At 43.6% G+C, this 20,353-nt stretch overlaps 1 protein-coding gene across 1 annotated transcript in view; it reads right to left on the bottom strand.

Moving 5' to 3' along the window:
• Positions 1–1,538: 1,538 nt before the first annotated feature.
• Positions 1,539–20,353, bottom strand: part of SYAP1 (synapse associated protein 1) — a 30,295-nt gene continuing 11,480 nt past the window's right edge. The window contains exons 4-9 of the mRNA XM_027054683.2: positions 17,998–18,071; positions 13,627–13,766; positions 7,563–7,711; positions 6,173–6,231; positions 5,618–5,765; positions 1,539–3,367 (exon numbers count right to left, since the gene is read on the bottom strand). Of these exons, the coding sequence (XP_026910484.1) occupies positions 3,240–3,367; positions 5,618–5,765; positions 6,173–6,231; positions 7,563–7,711; positions 13,627–13,766; positions 17,998–18,071 (698 nt within the window). The 3' untranslated portion in view covers positions 1,539–3,239. The remainder of the gene's footprint in view (positions 3,368–5,617; positions 5,766–6,172; positions 6,232–7,562; positions 7,712–13,626; positions 13,767–17,997; positions 18,072–20,353) is intronic.

Raw genomic sequence — 20,353 nt, 5'->3', positions numbered from 1 at the left:
CGTAAAAAAAAAATTAAAAAAAAAATTATAGAAGCACATTCACAGTCCTGATTTTTATACCAAACCAGTGAAGGAGGGAAATGAAACATTGCAAGGTAGATGTGATCATGAGGGGTTTTTGTTGTTGTTTTGTAAACCTTTAAAATGTCCTAAAAATCCTATTTGTAATAGTTTGAGCATGAAAAACCATCTTGGTTACTGTAGGGCATCTGAAAGCACTGTGAGTCACAAGTATAATTGCTGCTTTATTTCCTAAAAGATAAGGTTCTTTGGTTTAACTTTTCAAAAATTACAAATGGAGATTTCCCACTTTGTAGAAGTTACCACTCTTGCACAAATGGAGTTCCGACCTTGTGACTGAGTTGGCTGCAGCAACGGTTTTCACCCGCTTGCCATAAACTGCTGGGACTACAAATAAACACAGTGCAAATTTCTGCATAGTAACACTCATGTACCGAAAATTGGCTTTAAAGACATAGGTTGATACTCTACTACCCTTTCGACTATCTACTTGATTTCATGTGCATAAACATGCCATACACGGCACCACCCATCATCCTTTTTAGCCTTCAGGGGACGTGAGCCCTCTGATATCGCTCAAGAACCTCAGAGAAAACTCATCAACGTGTGAAGCAGTTCGCAGAGAGCCCGATCTCTGCACTTTGTAGTGTTGTCATTTTCCTCTGGAATGTGTGATATTAGAGATATCTGACTGAACAGGAGTAGTCCTGGTCCCCCTGGAAACCTGGAACAGCAGAGGGGTCTGTAACACCAGCTAGAAAGATACCATCATCCAAGGACGCTAGTGGAAAGGGAAAAGTAAAAAGCACCAACAACCTTGGCTGCCCTGAGTGCCTTAGTATGTTAGTCCAATGTGCCTCAAACTGTAAAGTTCATCCTTTTTCCCCCCCAAAGACTTATTTTTAAGTAATCTCTACACTCAACGTGGGGCTGGAACTCACAACCCTGAGATCAAGAGTCGCACGCCCCACTGACTGAAATAGCCAGGCACCCCTGTAAAGCCCATTCTAATCCCAGAGGATCTTGGTAACGTGCAACCTGGGGCAGCAAATCTGTGGCCGGGCCCGAGACCCTGCAATCGTAGCAAACTCCCAGGGCAGGCCACTGCTGGCTCCTGGGCCGCACTCTGAGTAGTGAGGTATAATCCCCACGGAGTGAAGAAGTAGGTTTCCATGTCAGCGTTCTAAGAAGCTTGCGTGTTCTTATGCTCAGTATAGCTTGTTGGCTACCCCCAAGGCATGTAATAAATACAAATCTTTCACTAAACACAGTTACAAATTATTTCTCCCTTTAAAAGAATACACTTCAGGGGCACCTGGGTGGCTCAGTCGGTTGAGCATCCGACTTCAGCTCAGATAATGATCTCATGGTTCCTGAGTTCGAGCCCCACATCGGGCTCGCTGCTGTCAGCACAGAGCCTGCTTGGGATCCTCTCTCCCCCCTCTCTGCCCCTCCCCCACAAGCACTCTCTCAAAAATATTAAAAAAAAAAAAAGGAATACACTTCAGTTACCTGTGTCATTTATAAAAGCATAATTTTACTCCTATTTGAATCATAAAAATAGAGCATAACTGTATTTTTATGCTGTGTATAAAATCATTTTATCCTTTTATTTTCATAGAGCAGTGGCAGTTAGGTTGTTTTTAAATGCAATAAGAGTATAACGTAAAGTTGACAGTAATAACTGTAACATGTCTATTGTCATTTTAAGTTTTTTTTTACTTTCTCTGAAAGCTTTTTTTCTGTTTATTCAACAATATGAATGCTAGTGCATATAAGAGCTAAGTGCTATCATATTCTGATCTGCTTACATCCAGGCTTTTCAGTTACTTAAAGGCATTTTACGTGTTTCTTGCCCTCCAGAAAACTTGATTGAAAACAAACAAACCAAATTTTCCCCTCAACAGGGTTATTTTAGAAGTTGCCAATCACAGTCTCTGAACCCGAACTCAGTAATCAGCAACTGTGACACCGCAGTGGAAATCCCTTGACAGTGGGGTCAGTGGTTTCGTAGAGTACGTGCGTTTATTGCTATAATCCAAGGGATCCTACCGAGACAGTCTGGTTCACTCACAAGCGTGTACACCAAGCTCCAAACAAGAGCAAAGCTCTTGGACCCAGTTCTCTCATTGACTATACCTTTGCCAGAGGACCAGGGACTAATTTTTATGGTGTCCACAGTATACATATGTACATTTTTCCTATAAAGGATTGTCACAATCCTCTTCCCTTGTATGAAATAAAGGTTCCTTGCAAAATATAAAAGTTTCAGGAAGTAAATGCCTTGGAAGTGTTGTGACATTAAGCCACCTTGTTCTTTTCAAATAACCATAGTCTATGAACACGGGCCTGCTAGTGTGGTGGGATTGAGCAGTGAAGTTCCCTTTTATAAAGACTGACAGTTTAATTAAGACAAACAAAGCTGAAACATTTATATGTGGTGATGATTTTCACAAAAACAAGAGACTGGAAGGTGAATGGGCTTCTTGAAGATCATTAATATAAAAAGGACGAAATGCCCCGCTTTCTACAAAAACCGTGATGGGAAATTTAGGAAAGCAAAAATATTAAGTGTGGTATAGTTAAACAAACAAACAAACAATAAGAAAGAAAGAAAAGGCCCCAGAGGGGAAAAAAAAATGTTTTTGCACAGTATTTCTCAATGTCAAATTGTGTGATGTTTATACCATTAAAATTAACAATTATCTTATCCTTAGGTTTCTAGATGGAATTTTAGAAAATATCTAGCAAGAAAATAGTCTTGAAAGTGCTTCTTTTTAAGTTCTTTGGTACAATTTGGTCATTTTGATAGTTATCAATCCATTAAGTACTGTAACATACTGTACATGTATGTAGCAATGAAAATGCAACAAGAAGTACAAATGTTTAGAAAACCACAATTGAAGAATAAATTATAATTCTGACCTCACGGAAAAGTGTTTCTGTGGCAAAGATACCATCCTGACTACATGAACATCTCTAACTAGATTTATATTAAAGAAATATTACATAAAACATCTCTTTTTGAATATTAGAATAACTGTCCTATGTTTTTTTTTAAAAGCAGAAAAGGCAAGTTTCAGCTTGAAAAAAGAATAATTTTGAATTTCATAAAGTTATACCAATCTTCTCTGCCTTCTAATTCAGCGAGCGTCATCATCTAGAATTTAATGTCAGTTATAGAATGTTAAGGATTATTCTTTTATTTCAGGAAAGAGCTAATTTTCCTCCTGCAGCATTTTCTCTATTTCCTTATCCCAGTTTTCATCTCGTTTCTCTGATTCTGTCACCACTTCATATTCTTGCAATTCCTGTTGTAGTTCTTTTTCCCAATCTGCAGACTCCTCTGAAAGAAACAATTGAGAAGGTAAAGATTCATAAGGCCAGTTTTAACAATTCGGTCGCGTATAATTACCTGTGGAAGTCCCTGCCATGGTAACGTTTAACGTCTCAGGTTTCCTCACTGCGTGTGCTCAGAAAAGTGGACCAAATTTTAACAATAACCAAAGGGAAATAGGATTAGAAAGATAAACTTGTTAAGAGCCCTAAGTTCAGGTGTTATTTTGCTTTACTAAAACCTCTGCTTTTCCTTATATTTAAGTGGATAATTGATAATTAATATGCGGTTGCAAACTGATTTTTACTGCTATCAATGAAGACGATGGCAGAAAAAAACAGCTAATGTTTCTTGAGCACTCAGGGCCAGGCACTGTACTAACTGCTTTCTACATACCACTTTTTTTCTTTCACCCTGAGAACAATCCAGGGACTAGATATACTGCTGCACATTTTACATGGTGGAAAACAGAGGCTTAGAGAGGTTAAGTGGCTTGCCTAAGAACACACAGTTTGATAGCAACAGACATACAGACGGAGGCAGATCCGGAGGCTTCAGTCTCTGTGAAAGCACGTTAGCAGTGGTCTCCCTAGATCGGCAACAATTACCAGAACCTGAAGTCAGGAGGTCTCCTGCTGAAGCCTGGCCCCTCACACTGGGTTTATTCCTCTTCCGAGCCGACATTCAGAACCGCAACTTTCTGCTTGGACACTCAATATAGGTGTGTGTGTGTGTGTGTGTGTGTGTGTGTGTGTGTGTGTGTGTACGTATGTACATGCATGTATGTATGTAGACGAGAAGGCATCTGCTATGTTGTGTTAAAAAACAGAAAACAAACAAACCAGCTATTTAAAAAGCAAGGCTAAAATTGATTTCATTTTTAAGTGATCTCTATGGCCAACATGGGGCTTGAACTCACAACCCTGAGATCAAGGGTCACACGCTCCAGTGACTGAGCCCGCCAGGTGCCCCCATTTTTATTTTTAAAAAAAACCTTAAACTTAGTAGCTATAGAGAAAAGAAAAACCAAAACCAAATTTTTAATTTTTTTGGCAGCAGGACCTCAAGGGAAAGGACACAGTATGCTGCTTACCAGGTGCCAGACTCCATGTTGGTGGGGTACCGTGGGGATAACAAGAACAAGGTGTGACTCCCTTGAAGAACTTACAGTTTAGGTGCGGGGGCAAGATAATGAATATGTATAAGAATATTACGTGGTCCAAATTAAAAATCGGGCAGGAATTCAGTGAAAGAACAGATTGCTCAGAGCAGCCAGCCAGCACCTAATGAATCCTGTTGCAGGGAGACTTCCAGTTTCCTGTGGGGCCTCTGCTACCAGCCATCGCCGACAAAAAGGGAAGCGGTGCACAGCCTGCCCTAGGACTGCCTACAACACGCGGGGCTCGTGGGGCTCTTGCGTGCTGTCCTCGCGAGGGGTCCGGCAGCCAGCTTTATCAGAAAACAGATGGGGGTGGGAGGGGTCTGAGGCACCTAGTGAGCCCGAGTTTTCACTTCCCCTCTGGCCTTCTCTTTCCCCCAGAAGCTCTTCCCTCCACCTCCCTTCCCAAGCCTCTCCCCCAGAGTCCCTCCATGGTGCGCAAACAGGGTTCCGGTTCACCTCTGGGAGGCTACTTTTCTCACGGGTGCTCTCTGTACAACCGGGTGAATAGCTGACTCTCTGGGTGCATTTGAAACCTCAGAAGGCTTCATAAACACTCTTAATGTGATGATGATTAACCTGAGCCTTTGCTTTTCATCCAGTAGAAAGCCAGTCGTTCACCCTGATGTGCCAAAGAAAGCAGCCTCCCCTCCTTCCACTTGTACTTTGTCTCAAAATTCTTTTTGTTTTTTGAAGGCAGCCTGCTCCTTCCCAGAAGCAATGCTCTTGTGGCACACAGCAGTGAGGAAAAGAATCCTCTATATGTAAGTATAAGCCCAAGCAGAAGGCTGGAGGGCAGTGTCTCTAAGTGAAAGGGCATGCACTGTCGCCTGTTGCTGTCCCCATGTTCTTGGGGCTCAGGTGCCTTGGACCAATCATATAACCTCTCTGGGCTCAGTTTCTCCTCTCTACACTCCGGTGCATGCGTCAGGCAGGGGAATGTGAGGTCTGGTCACATGTGCTAGAAGCTACCTTCTAACGGCAGAGAAGCAATTCTGATGCAGAAGTTACAGTATGTCCGTAGATCTGCTTTAGAATGACATTTTCTACAACCAGCTTTGGAACTGGAAAAGAGCACAGCTATTTGCTTTGTTTGGTACCTTCTACTACGGCTGTCTCCTCCTCTTTTTTGTCAAGAACCAGTTGCTCCATTTCCTTCCTTAGATCCTCCTGATTTAAGTTACAGCTATCAAAGGCATCGCTGACAAACTCAGAAACCCCTGGGCTGGTAGAAATCTCCTCTTCATCCTGAAATGCAACAAACGAGCTTAGAATGGTTTTCTACGTGGCATTTAGCACAACATCACTTTCATGTCCTTCCTCCACTAGTCGGATGCTCGCTGTTCTCCGGCCTTCTAACCTACACAGCTGCGTGGGCACCAGATGAGCTACCACCTGAATCCACTATGCTCTCCCTCAGTTCGGGCCACTCCAGTCATTAGGTCCAATTCCTGAGAGCACATCTAGAATGACCGATGCCAAGGAACCGCCTTAGGTCTCAGCTACATGTCCCTAACTGTACAACTGCTGGAACCCTCTTCAAAACAGCTAAGACCCGTATTCATAAGTAGTTTCAAATAGGATCTGAGACAGTTAACACAGAGTTACTTCACTTCCAGACATCAACTACTAGGTACAATGTAAAACTGTATTACCTCTTGAGTTTTAAGCTGAGATTTGATTACGACAGGCGGTGTTTTGGGCCGTACTGCCTCTAAGAAGTGAGAATAAAAGAGATAAAAATGGCTTGATTCAATTCCGAATACATATTATAGTAACAACTAAAGTAGCCACAAATATGACGATACTAAATAATTTTCATAAATGAGCTTTCATGTTATGCTTTTAAGAAAAAGCTAGGTGACACCATCTCAACCTCTTTCTTTTGGGGATATTTTTACAGGTCATCCTATTTGATGCACCTCTTTTAAGATTTCCAAGCAAGAAATAAATTTTGACCTCAGTGTTAGCCGAAGTCAAATTCAGGAAGAGTTATACTCCTTCTTTTAGGATAATGAGAATTCAGTTATTTATCAGATTTTCCTTTTGTCACGAATGCTAGAAAGCACAAAGCAAAGTGCAATGCTCAGTCACAGCATTTTCTACCTTGTGAACCTTACTAGGTGTATAGTCTTTATCGAACCCTGTCTTAAGCCTGTTTTGTTACACAGGCAGTATTTGGTTATGTGGCATTTCCCAATAAAATTAATGAAAACAAAAAGCAAAGAATAATACACAACTGGGATTCTTTATATGCAAAATGCCAAATTGTACTGTGTAGAGCAACCTCATTCCACTTCCCTGACCCTAAATGCAGTGTCAAGTTCTTTTCTAGTGGTCTGTACAGCCTGTGCCTTAGGATACATGGTTTTGCTTAATTATTTAAAATTCTATGAACAGGTAAGTCTCTAGTTGTAATTAGCACCTATACACAGGTGTTCATTAAACGTGACAAATGTGACATAAAATACCATTCTTATTTTAATTGCTATTACAGATCTTCACTTGTTGCTAATATTTTAAAACACTTCCCCAGCAATGAGGGGTCAATTGTCCCAAGAGTGCAATGTGCAATGGGACGGTGCCTCGGTCTGAGTCAGACACTGGCAACCTGGAGTGGAATGGAGCTCTACAGATTACAGTACGAGGAGAACACCAGCTTGAACAGAAGGCAGAAAAACCAAGAAAAGCGATGGCCTGAATCGGTGGAGGACACAGGCTATGAAATGCTATGCGGTAAAGGGCCAAGAAAGAGATGGAAAGAGGACTAGTGACTAAGGGAGAAATAAAAAGGAAGAGATAAAAAACCCGAAGAACAAGAAAAAGAAAGTGAAGGAAAGGAGAGCTTGGGGGAAGACGTAGGAGCAGGGTCAGAGAGAGGGCAAGGAGAATGACTCTTTCCTCGGGAAAAGAAAGAATTTTCCAGAAGATGACAATGACATTTTTGGTATACACAAGATGACAAGCTCATGAGAGTCTCTGAGTTAAAAATATTTTTACAGTAACTCTTTGTTTCACACTGAGTCAAGTCTTCTCCCAGCATACCTGTCATTGGCAAGTCTTCGTCTCTGCCGTGGCTCTTCTCCTCCTTCTCGGCGGCCTGCTGCTGGGCGGCCAGGGCGGTGAGCTGGGCTGACTGCTTTATCAGGGAGACGCGGTAAAAGTAGTTCCTCCAAAACACTTCTTCCCTCACGCTTTTCAAGACAGACAATGACACATTTGAGAATGCACGCAACACATACAAACACATGCAGGGGCTATTTGTTTTAGCAGAGGTGGGAAGAGATGTTTAGGGGCGTTACTTGTCTGCATGTGAAAAATCACCTGGCAGGGGGTGCTGGTGACCAAGTCCTGTAAGGTAAGGGTCCACGTGGGGGTGGCGTGGAATGGGGAGTGACAGCCTGAGCTGAGAGAGGAGTATGTCTGAGCAGGGAAGGGGGTGGTGGTGAAAATGGAAGACTGGTTACATGCAGGGGGTTGATCAATTAAGTAAAAATATTAAGGATAGTCGGAACCAAGTTTCTCACAGTCAGGAAAGGGAATGAGAAACGTTGAAAGAGAAAGTTCTAGAATGATCCCTGTTGTGAGGTAGCACTATGGATACATAGTTTTTATTTAGTAGAGATACAAATGAGTATATATGTATATACATGAGCACACAAATATTCCCCAGCTCTGTCCACTGAGTGAACCAAGGAGTAGTGACACCTCAATAGAAATGAGCATGCCTAAGTGCTCAGATCTTGGTGTCTATATACCATTTTCCACTAAAATGAATCAGAGTTTTTTGGGTAAATAGCCAATTCCAGGGTTACAGCAGGGAAAGAACAAGATGAGCCTAAACTACTTCATACCAGAAAGTAAGAAAGCACTAAAAAAATGAGGATGAGTCAAAAAGACACAGAAACCAACTTGAATGGGCTCCCACTGGCCAAGTTGGTGATAATTTGAGCATCAAAATAAATAATGATAGCAACAGATTATATCCATTGCATAAAACAGGACCATGAGTCTATACAGATACAAATAAATACATGAATACATTCAAAGTCTGATGAGGAATGCAGTATTTTTAAAGAGTTTCAAAATACCTCCCCAGAAAATACTTACTGATTTCAAAGAGGAGAGAAATAACTTTATAGTCAAGAAGTCTGGCAGAAACCACCTTCATCTAGTGACCAAAGTGTAGACAGTAATGGGACAAAATGGCAGCGTGCACCACTTGATAGGATGCAATAGATTGGAGGAGACCAATGAGACATGAAAACTAAATGCAACAATTGAGCCTGTACTAGATCCTTTTGCTAGTACAGAGGACACTGGGACAAATGGTAAAACTTGAATGCGGTTGGGTGCCTGGCTGGCTCAGTCGGTAGAGCATGTGACTCTTGATCTCGGGGCTGTGAGTCCGAGCCCCATGCTGGATGTGGAAATTACTTAAAAAAAAAAAAAGAAAGAAAGAAAAGAAAAAGGTAGATGGTGCCTGGGTGGCTCAGTTGGTTAAGCACCCGAATCTTGATTTTGGCTCAGGTTGCTGTCTCACGGTTGTGGGATGGAGCCCCGCGTTGGGCTGTGCACTAGGCATGGAGCCTGCTTGGGATTCTCTCTCTCCCTCTCCCCCTTCCCTGCTCACTCTTTCTCTCAAAAAATACCCCCCAAAACAAAAAAAACAACCCCATGAAACTTGAAAGGGGTCTGAGAATCAGAAGGTAATAATGCATAAGTGACCATTTCCTGATTCAGGTGGTTACAAGGTGTTTATGCAGGAGAAGCCTTATTCGTAGGAAATAGACATTAAAGCATTCAGGAGTGATGGAGCATTAGGTCTCAAGTGAGTGAAAAAAAAGTTTTCATGTTATACATCCAATCTTTCTATATAAAGGTGTGATTGTTTAAATAAAATAATAATAAACATTGATGAGTATGCTTACCTCAGAGCAATTAAAGATCTCGAGGGTGGAAGGCAGAACAAAACTCAACAAAAACATAAAATGCACTCCCCTCCCCCCCAGGTCACTGAACCAGCGATGGCTTTGGTGACCCGCGGAGTTGTGCAGGGGCACACGTACTGGAGGAGTCACGCATTTTGTGTTCCCAGAACATGTTGCTACAAGTCATAAAAGGGTGGGAGAATGTGTCTCTATCTCCCGGTTTACTAGAAGGGATGGATGCAGGGTCTTAGAATGGGGAGAAACCTGAGGAAGAAAGTATAACTGAAAAAGATTTTGAAGGAGGAGAAGAGTATCAATGAGAACTAAGAAAATTCTGAGACCCAGGCTTACGGATGAGGACAGGACCTGCCTTAGGGTTGCCACATCTGTGACTGGTGAAGCTGGGCCAGGAGACGAGCTTTTTCAGTGACTGGGGCAAAATACAAGATTAGCGACACAAGCTGGGCTAGATAAGAAGCTGACGTGCTACTAGACGCAGCCCATCTTTTCTTTCATTAATTCCACCAATGTTCACCGAGTGCCACAGGCATCAGACCCCGTGCCAGGTGATTCAGGGACGAATAAGCCAGATTATCTGCCAACACAGATGGTCACAGGAATAATGACCTCTTACTTAAGTTCCTACTCGATGCCAAGTTAGCATGTCCCAACCTCGTGTGGTCTCACAACTCTCTTTTTCTTAGAACATCTCCTGGAACTAGTTTGGCAGGAGGGAGACCCAGCTTAACAGCAGTTGGCGAGGGGTTACAGTCAAGCACAAGTTTACCTGAGCAAACAACAGTATGCTGCAGCCGTGAGAATAGCTAACAGAACATTAGGTGGCATTACAGAGCGACCCAAGGTACACTCTAGTGTGCTCTACTGCAGGCAGACAGCACTTTACATTCCTTTCGGAGGACTCACTTTTGGACCGGTAAGCACCTGGATGTTGAGGGGATACAGAGATGAAGACACCTGGGGAACAAAGAAAACAACTGGGGCTCTTTACCCAGTTAAGTTAAAAAATCTTCAACTGTTAACATCACGTTGAGACAGAAGGGAGCTTAGCTACCCAGGAGGTAGTGAGCTCCCTGAATATTTTCAAGGTCACTCTTAATTCTGACCTCTATGAAAAGTCCAAAATGAAACAGGTATGCCGGCAATCTACAACAGATTACGGGCAATCTTCGTTCTCTCAATAAAGCTAAGCATCTGGACTGTTTTCTTTCCCAGACCTTCTCCCTCTTGATGGACGAGGAAGTGGTCACGGAGGCACACTATAGAAACACTCCGTGACCCTCTGGAGAGTCACAATGCAGATTACATATAAAGGTTCTGAGAAGCTCTGTGATAAAGAAAACCACGGGAGTTAGCAACTCCCAAATGTCTACTATCTGATCACTTAGGCTTTCATGAACTATTTTCAGGCACTAGTATGCTGTGAATACCCTCTGGGAAACAATGAGCATAGGTCACAGTCCAAGGCCGGAAAGGACTTGTGATTTCTCTGCTTTGTCAGAGTAAAGACCTCAGAGGGCGTCTGTGATGCAAGAGCAGGGCCCGTCTCATACCAGCCCTGCTGTCACAGGGAAGCGTTAACACACTAGGAGGCATTCTGAAATACAGAGCAAGTTTGTTTTGATTTGTTTTCTAAATTGTTCCCCGGTTAGTGATGGCTTCTGCTTAGAAAAAGTGTCTCAAAGGACCAAAGCAGGAGTCCTAGATTTGTGTGTGATGGCTCATGTGTTTTATTATGGAAATTTCAACAACAAAAAAAAGTGGAGAGACTAGGACAAAGAAGGCCCCTGTACCTGTGACCTAACCAGCAATCACCAGCATTTTGCCAATCACACTTCATGTCTGTCCCTCTCTTTTCCACACATGCCCTTCTCTGGGTATGGGTTGGAATATTTTAAGGCAATGCCAGATATCACATCCTTCCATCCACAAATATTTCAGTAAGCATTTCTAACGGGTAAAGACTTATAAAAAATGATAACCCTAATTTCTAAATGATCCCTAACAGAATTAGCAATAGGAAACTGGAATTATATTACTCAATAGACCATTTAACTAGCTAGCAACAAACCAGAAATACTACTTGCCAAATACCAATTCTCCCAATCTTTTCAAGACTCTAAAATTACTGTCAGCAGTAAGAAGGCATCCAGAATTGTCACTAACCAACGCTGTGGACACCTAGCCACATGCCTGCCATGCGTAACCCTGGGCCACATGCCCCACTGCCTCAGGGTCTCGGGACCGTCCTGAGAGCATTGGCAGAGAGCCCGCTGTGTGACCCAAGGTGATGTGAATGGTCTTCAAGTTGATGGAGCCTTCAGGTACAAAGCCCACCCAAACCCCAGAGCTTTGCTACTCTTCTCTCAGAAAGAGGCAGTTATTCAGAATAGGTACAACCTCAAATTCCAAGATGAAAGAGCTTCTATCAGATATATACACATGAACTGTTCAAAAGCCAACTCTCAGGGTTTTGTGAGCATAATAGTGAAAAAAAGATCAGTTGATAATTTTTTTATATATTCTTCACTAAAAATAGCTACTTTATCTATCCACCTATCTACCTATTTATTTTTAAGTTCATCTCTACACCCAACATGGGGCTTGAACTCACAACCCAGAGATTAAGAGTCATGCCAGCCAGGTGCCCCCAAAATAGCTATTTTGGACACAGTCTAAGGATTAGATTTGTAATGAGATTTGAGCCATTCTAAAATAATAGAAAAGGAATTAAGTAAATCAAACCCCCCAGGACAGAGAGAACTGGCAAGGAAAGCACAGTGGAAGGGTAAAGGCTGATGGGCCAGCAGCAATCTACTCTGTAGACCGGAGAAAGCTGTGGTAAGCCGCCTGCAGGAAGGGCGGCTGGCGAGAACGGGCCGGTTCACCCGGGGTGCGCTCGGACAGAACCAGGGACGGGAGGCACAGGCGTCTCTGAAGGCCGGGTGCAGGTCGGGCTCGAGACAGGAGGCATGGTGGTGAGGCCCCAGAGGAGCAGCAAGCTGGCTGACTCCCGCACTGCCCCTTCCAGCTGGGGACTGTGTTTCCATGCAACAGAGAGCCACGGTTCACTGTGAGCTGAGCCACTCCACACTCAGGCAGCTGGCGTGGCTCAGACTGGCCAGGCAGGAGGTGGAGTCCTCTCAGGGAAGCCACCCTGCCCGAAAGGCCTGTGGGAACGCACAGCTCTAAGTGCCCTTTCCGCAGGGTGCCTTCAGATACGAAGAAGGACGGATAAGGAAAGCCTGCAACATGAATCACAGAGCCCAAAACAAACACAAAAATTGAAGAAAAGCACCGAGACAAAAGGGTATTTCAAGAAAACTAGGTTCTCAGAGACCAAGAAGATACTGCACCCATCCAAAAAGAATAGAGTGCTATAATAATGGAAAGCTCACGGAGTAAGAAAGATCATGGACTAAAAATGCAATAGATTCAAAACAAGGAATTGGAATTAAAAAAGGTGAGCAAGAGCCCATGATGGCAGAAGGGAAGGGAGGAGACCCACCCACCGTGGGGGGCCTCTGCTGATCCCGGTCAGGGCTGTGTCCCTGAAGACATTATGCTTGCACGGGAGCTGAAGGACAAGCAAGACTTTCGGAGGAGAACAAGGCCTGCGGGCAGAGGAAAACTTCAGGTGGGAAGGAGAACAAGAACACTGTTGCTAGAGAGCAGAGCCAGAGTGTAAAAAGGTGGTGGGCCAGGTCCTAATGAGCCCTGGGGACCTTAATTTTATTTGGAAGACACGGCACGTTGGTTGTTTCTATCGGAAACTGTGTTCTAGCTTCTAACTGGGGATAAAACAGCGCATCTTATCTCCACCCCAAATTTCCTGTTAGGCCCACTCTCAGTTTTGATTCTATGGCTGTGTGTGTGTGTGTGTGTGTGTGTGTGTGTGTGTGTGAGAGAGAGAGAGAGAGAGAGAGAGAGAGAGAGAGAAAGAGAGAAAGAGAGAAAGAAAGAGACAGAGAGAGAGCGCACATGCACACCAGCTGAAGGGCCACAGAGCCTATTTTCATGAAGACGGAACAGGAAACTGCTCTGGCCCCCACTCCAGGATTCTGCCCCGACACTCTGCATATGACCAAGGCCACTAGAAAATGCCAATATGTGCTGTGTGAGCAGCATAGCTCTGGCTCAGGAACACACTGCTTACTTACAGTTTAGGAACAAGGGCAAATCTCATCCTACTCAGCAGCTCGTCCTCTTGGAGCATGATCAGGGCAACAGGGTACATCTGATCAAAGTCAAAATTAAACTGCACTCCAGCTGGAGGGTCACGAAGGAAATTCCTCTTGTCCTTTGATGAAAAGGGGAAAAACATGGGGAAAAATGTAGACAGCAATTAATATGTAACAGTGCATCACCAGTTTGACAAATATTCAATTCTCCTAAAGATTTCAGCCACAAAATCCACTGAAGTATCATTAACCTGTCTGCTTGAGAGTGGAGAATGACCAATCCTGTCATGTATTTATCATTTATTTTTATTTTTTAAAGTTTATTTGAGAGAGCAAGTGCACACAGAGGCGCACATGTGCGCACGAGAGGGGGGAGGGGTAGAGAGAGGAGAGAGAATCCCAAGCAGGCTCTGCCCTGTCAGCATGGAGCCCCTGAGATCACAACCTGAGCTGAAACCAGGAGTGGGACACTTAGCTGAGCCACCCAGGTGTCCCCTGTCATGTATTTTTTTAACAGTCTCCACTGAAGAGAGCCTTGTGGGAGGCCAGGAAGTTCAATCATGCAGTTAGTTGAAATTACAGAGTTTCAAATCATATGAATGTACATTTGTTCCAGCGAGTATCTTTATGTGAAAACTACTGTAAAATAATCTTAGAAAATTGGCTGCTTAAATAATCTTAGAAACTGGCTACTATAAGCATCAGTTTCATCATATCTTGCCCGTGTTAGATTTTAACCATATTTTTGGTTTTTGAGATGCCTACATCAATAAAGAACAAATCTGAACCTAAATAGGGTTTAGTTATTTTACCTTCTCATGTAAAAATTTCAAAGTCTAAAAATTGCCGTATCACGTTTCACCTGGATTTCTACAGCAGCCGCTGAAGGGGCAAATATCTCCAGTCCCATTTCTCCCACCCAGAGCAAGCAACTTTCTACCCTGTCGCAAGGAAAACATGTGTTTTACTGGTCACTAAAACCCTTAAATGACTCGTTTGTCGCCTTTGAGATGAAACCTAAACTTACCAGAATGATACAGAAAGGTCTTCATGATCTGGCTCCATATCCACACCTCCACCTGCACCATGCAGTCCAGTCATATCCGAATGCTTACAAAACCCCCTTACAAAACCTGAATGTCAAGCCCTGCCCCACATCCCCCAAACATCCTCACACCCTCCTCCCAAGACTCATGACTCCACTCCAACGTCATCACTTCTGGGAAGCTGCCCTGAGATCATCCTCTTCCCTCTCCAAAATCAGGGACATGCCGCTTTCCTTGGTGCTTCGTTGCGTGTCCCGCACGACAGTGTTCAGCATGGGAGTGATGCTATGTGTGACTCCACTAGCAGATGTCCAGTAAGCCTTCGGGCTCTGGAGGGCAGGTCTCAGCCACCTCCAGGCCCAGGACTAGGCTGGCCCAGGGGAGGTTCTAAACACAATTTTCTGAATTGCATTCTCCCAACTACCTAATGACAGCTGTACTATCAATTTCTTTTTTATGCATGATGCCCTGAGGGGTGCCCCAGCACGAGAAACTTAAAGGTCTACTCTGCTATAGGCTCTGAATTGTCCCAACTAGTGCTTGGCAAGTAGGAGAATGTAGCAACTCTGATGGAGAGATTGATAATCATCTCCCAGTATCCCTTCCTCCCTCCCTTCCAGGATCACAACTCTTGAGTTCCAGCTGGGCATGTGGCCACCCAGCCAGAGACTGGATTTCCCAGGCTCTCCAGCATTAGGAGTGGCCATGTGTCTAAGTTGCCAAAGGGATGTAGGCCTGAGGGATAGGTGCAATTTCTGAGTCTCATCTTCCAAATGGTCTGGTGTACCCACCATCCTCTTTCCCAGTTCCCACAGGCTGGAACACAGGCACGGTCATGAGAGCTGACTTCACCGCAGAGAAGGCAGACAACAGTCTAGGGGCTGGCATAGGATAAGATTAACACAGGAAATACTTGGGTCTATAGATGAGTTCATGGGAAAAGCACACCTACGTGGACCATCTACCTCTAGACTCTTACATGAGGGGGGAAGAGGGAGGGAAAGTCACAGCTTGTTTAACCTACTGTATTTTTTTTATTTCTTCACTATAGCAATTTAGTCCATCTCTTAAAACATTCAGAAGCCACCATAAAGAATGTACTGAAGATGGTTCAAAGCCTCTGGGTCATGCTGGTATCTTGAGTGCTCTCTTGCAGGCATGTCTGTGTGCAATGTTCACTGCATCATCCATTCAGCAGATGCCCATTGAGTACCTGCTGTGCCCCAGGCACCGTGCCACCTGCTCAGCAGGGCACAGCACAAATGGAGTCCCTCCCTGCCTGCACAGCGTTTCCATTCCACTTGTGGGGTGGGGGAGTGGGAAGAGACAGACAAGGGTTTAGACTGTTAAGGCTATGAGATGGGGTGACTAGTAGAGGACTGAAAGGGTGGCGAGGGAGGTGACCTTTGAGATGAGATCTTGTGGAATGGTGTAGGGTGGGCTTCTAGGAAGAGTGGACAGCAAGCACCAGGCACTGAAGCAGGACAAAGCTTGGCTCACTTGTGTTCCAGAAAAAAACAGTGGCTGGAACACTGGGACGCAGGGCAGTGGGGCACGAGGGAGGTGAGGGATGAAAAGCCAAGGGCCTTCGAAGCCAGTGGAAGGGGTTTAGATCCTAGCCCACGCGAGACGAGATGCCATTAGAAGGCTCTATGTGGGAGAGTGACACGAAGGGATTTACATCATAAATGGGACCCCTGTGGCTGCTGTGAGCTTGTAGGGAAGGGGGTAAGGATAGGACAGCGGTTGGGACGCTGAAGGCAGGAGATGATGGCATTGGGACCGCTGTGGTGGCAGCAGCAGTGGAGAAGTGGTGTAGAGGTATATCAGGAACATAGCGTTGTCAGGTTGCAGCAGGCCCAGGCGGGGTGGGGGTGGGGTGTGACTGAAGGAAGACTCTTGGGTTAGTGACTAGAACAAACTGGTGGATGACTGGAGTCTTATTTTGAGATGGAGAAGATGAGGACAGGAACAGGTCTGGGGGACAGAGGAGCTATGAGGACTTACTTGACTGTGAGTATCTGATGTCTGCCCTCAAATGACAGTCTCACTGTCCCAATTCTCTTCCGGAGATAAGCATTATGTGATGTCAGCATCAAGTTTGGCCATAACACAGTAAACAAAACACATGGTGTTCATACTGAACTTGTAATGGATGCTCAGGCCTTTAAAGGGCTTACTAATGGAGGGGCACCTGGGTGGCTCAGTAGGTTAAGCATCTGACTCTTGGTTTCCGTTCAGGTCATGATCTCACAGTTTGTGGGATCAAGCCCCATGTGAGGCTCTGTGCTGACAGCATGGAGCCTGCTTGGAGTCTCTGTCTCTATCTCTCTCTCTGCCCCTCCCCTGCTTGCACTTGCTCTCTCTCTCTCAAAATAAATAAACAAACTTAAAAAAAATCTTTTAAGGGGTTTACTAATGAAAAAGAAAAAATCTTAAAAATGCCCTGGGGGAGGACAATGGAAGCAAAGTAAAGCCCAGCTCTATGTCTGTTTTCTAGACTGAAGTTCCATTTATGACTTTGGTTAAAAAAAAAAAAAAAAAGAGAGTAGATTAAAAACAAAGCTTGAAAACCACTGATACAGTCAAAGCCCTATTTGCTGAGTCCCCTGCCAGGCAGGCTGCTAGGTGCTGAGGACAGAGATCAAAGCCAGTCTCTCCACCCACTAAGAATCCACAGCCCAGTGGAGACACATGTAAGGAGTGAGTGTCACATTTGGGAGTCACAGTCATCATGCCTGCACGACAGCAATAAAAGGCGCTACCTACCTCATAAACGTACAGTGAGGCTTAAAGAAGATAATGGGTAAGAAAGTTCTTTCTGAAAGTGTCAGGTACTGTACAACTGTTAACTGGTATCACTATGTTCCCTCTGAAATCCCAAGAGAAATCTTTGTAGGCCAGCAAAGAAAAGTTTATTTCTTTCAATTTCATTTTAAAATACATATGATAGTTAAAGAGAAAATTTAGAATACAATCTTTTCACTCAGATGAACTAGAATGATATCTAGAAACTTTGTATGATAGCATATCTCAAAAGATTATCTTAATAACATAAAAGAATCCTTTTAAGGCTGAAATAATTATTTTGTGTAACAGATCATACTTTTCTGTTAAGAAAAAAGAACTTAAGAAGTTAAAACTTGGCAGGAGGGGGAACTTAGGGGGAAAAACCAGCGAAAGTTGATGTGTACAGTTCTAGTATCTCAAAACATTTTAAATACTATATAGAAGAAAAACATTCTATGGATAAAGTCATGATAGGAAGAAAGTATGTCTATACAGGGAATCACGAGGTACTTACAGCAGATAAGGCCAAGATTTGCTGTTGAATTGTTTCTTCATCATTACTATCAACCCATGGGGGCACTGCTGCTTCTAAAGGTTTTAATAATAAAGAAAAAAAGAGAAAAACATGTTACAAAGGTTACACTGCAATCGTGGTTTGAAAGAATAAGTTGCCACATAATCAATGTGGCAATTTATTAATGAGCTCCAAATATGAACATTCATCATAATTCCTAGACTTAAGATATGAATCTAAAGCGTGTACGCATTTGGTAAAAAATTACTTGAATTATATGGTGGAGAAATTGGACAACACCTTGACCAAGTGACCCAAATGATCATCACCAATGAAAAAGAGATGGTCATCGTAGGCCTCCAGATGGGCTATCCTGAGAAGGACACAACATCATCTATGTAGTATTCTGGCCAAGAATGCATAATCTGAATCTAATCATGAGGAAATATCAGCCAAAGCCCAACTAGGAAAGGTCTATTTAAAAAAAAAGAAAAAGGAGGCAAAGGGCGGGGGCAGAATATCCTTTGAAAACATTAATGTCCTAAAAGACAAAGGTCCTGGATTGGTGCAGATTAAAAGAGGCTAAGACACATGAGGAAAGCTATGCTGCATGCTGTATTGAGGGGGGAAAACATACAAAGGACATTACTGGGTCAATTGACAAAATTAGAATATGCACATCGTATCAGTGTTCTTTTCCTAAAGCTGGTAACTGTCTGGTCAGTGATTATGTAAGAGAATACCCCTAATTCTTAGGAAACACACATTGAGTGGAACAGAAAAGACACACACAGAGGGAGAAAGGGTGTAAAGGACAAGGCAGTTGGACTAAAACCAACAATCTAGGGAGAGGGGGTATGGGTGTTCTCAGTACTCCCTTTATACTCGCAACTGCTCTGTAAATTGAAATTATTTCCAAATAAAAAGTTCTTTTGAAAAAGTCACTGTACTTGATTCATGACAAAAGGTGATAAGCAGTTAGGAACTGAGAAGAGGGTTGTCAGGAGTGAAAGCAAATAAAGAAATGGGCAAATCGGGAAGTAAACAACAGGGCTGGGATCTACAAAAGACATGTTGTCTTTGGGGCTCACAAGAAGAAGGGGATTACAACTCATCAGGCTTATACTGTTGGGTGACAAATGCAGCCACTGAGAGGTGAGTCCCAGGGGTTTTCTACGGAGACCTGGGAGGTGATCTTGGTCTAGGAGGAGTTTAGTACTGGGTGTGTGTAGGGGGTGTTCGGAGGGAGCAGCAAGTAGGAAATAGTGGAGACAAAGCCAGTGAGCATCCGAACTGGGGCTACCATCTGAGCTGGGGCTGTGGAGGTGGGAGGTCAGCACAAAAGATACATGTAGGGGTTCCTAGTATTTTCAACAAAACACCCCTGCCCTTTTGTGTCATGTGGCAAAAGTCCAATGGAAGAGACATCCTATTGTGTACCAACTGATAGAAAAGTTATGTGCATGTGTGGATAGACATATGGACAGACAGACACCTGGCTCATTCTTAGGCTCATCTTAAACAAGCAAATGGTGGCAATTATAATCCAAATTCTGTTAAATATAAGATAAAATAAGCATATTTTCATACTTAAAAAAGTTGGGGTAAAGCCCCTTGAAAACAATATTTGCTTTAATATTCTGGCGTCCAATTTAAGTCTATTCACCTTGGGTGGCATCTCCTGGTACTACTTAACCCTCAGATGAGGTCCTCTCAAGGCTCAAACTACCAGTATGGATGAGACACTCCCTGCCTCCCTGTTCCTCTGAAACTGCTCTTGTTAGGGTGACCAGTAACCTCCTGGTTGTCCAACCCACGGACAGTTCTTAGTTCTTTTCTCTCTAGGCCCAGTTTCCTTCTTTGTGAAATGGAGAGAAGAGTAAGTACTTCTGAGTTTCTGTGACTGTTAAATGAACAAATGCACAAGGAACACTCACATGGTGCCTTTCCTCATGGTCCTTGTAAATGGACTTCTTAGCCGACCTAACTCAGCTTGAAATTCTCCCCTCTCTGGGCTTCTATTGCTTCTCTCTCCTAGCTGTTGTCTCTTGGTAAGTAAAAATGGGCACTGGTTTTGATGGCAGATTTGCTTCATCACTTACCAGCTGAGCAACCTGCAGCGAATTAACCTTGTTGATCCTACCTTTTAGTAAAGAAGATGTTGCATGTAAACATCAGGCACTCAGGAACTGTCAATTTCTCCCATTCCTTCCTTCCTGTCAACACTGTTAGATCTCTGCTCAGCTCTCTTCATGCTCGACACACTTCTCACTGAGCTCACCTACTCTCATGGTTTTTACACAAATTGACTTCTAATCTGTATCAGTAGATGGAATTCTTCATGCATGCTTCACAC

The sequence above is a fragment of the Acinonyx jubatus genome, chromosome X (assembly GCF_027475565.1).
Source record: "Acinonyx jubatus isolate Ajub_Pintada_27869175 chromosome X, VMU_Ajub_asm_v1.0, whole genome shotgun sequence".
In the NCBI taxonomy this organism is placed as follows: domain Eukaryota; kingdom Metazoa; phylum Chordata; class Mammalia; order Carnivora; family Felidae; genus Acinonyx; species Acinonyx jubatus.
The sequence above is the reverse complement of the archived record's forward strand: the minus strand, read 5'-3'. Positions and strand labels throughout refer to the sequence as shown.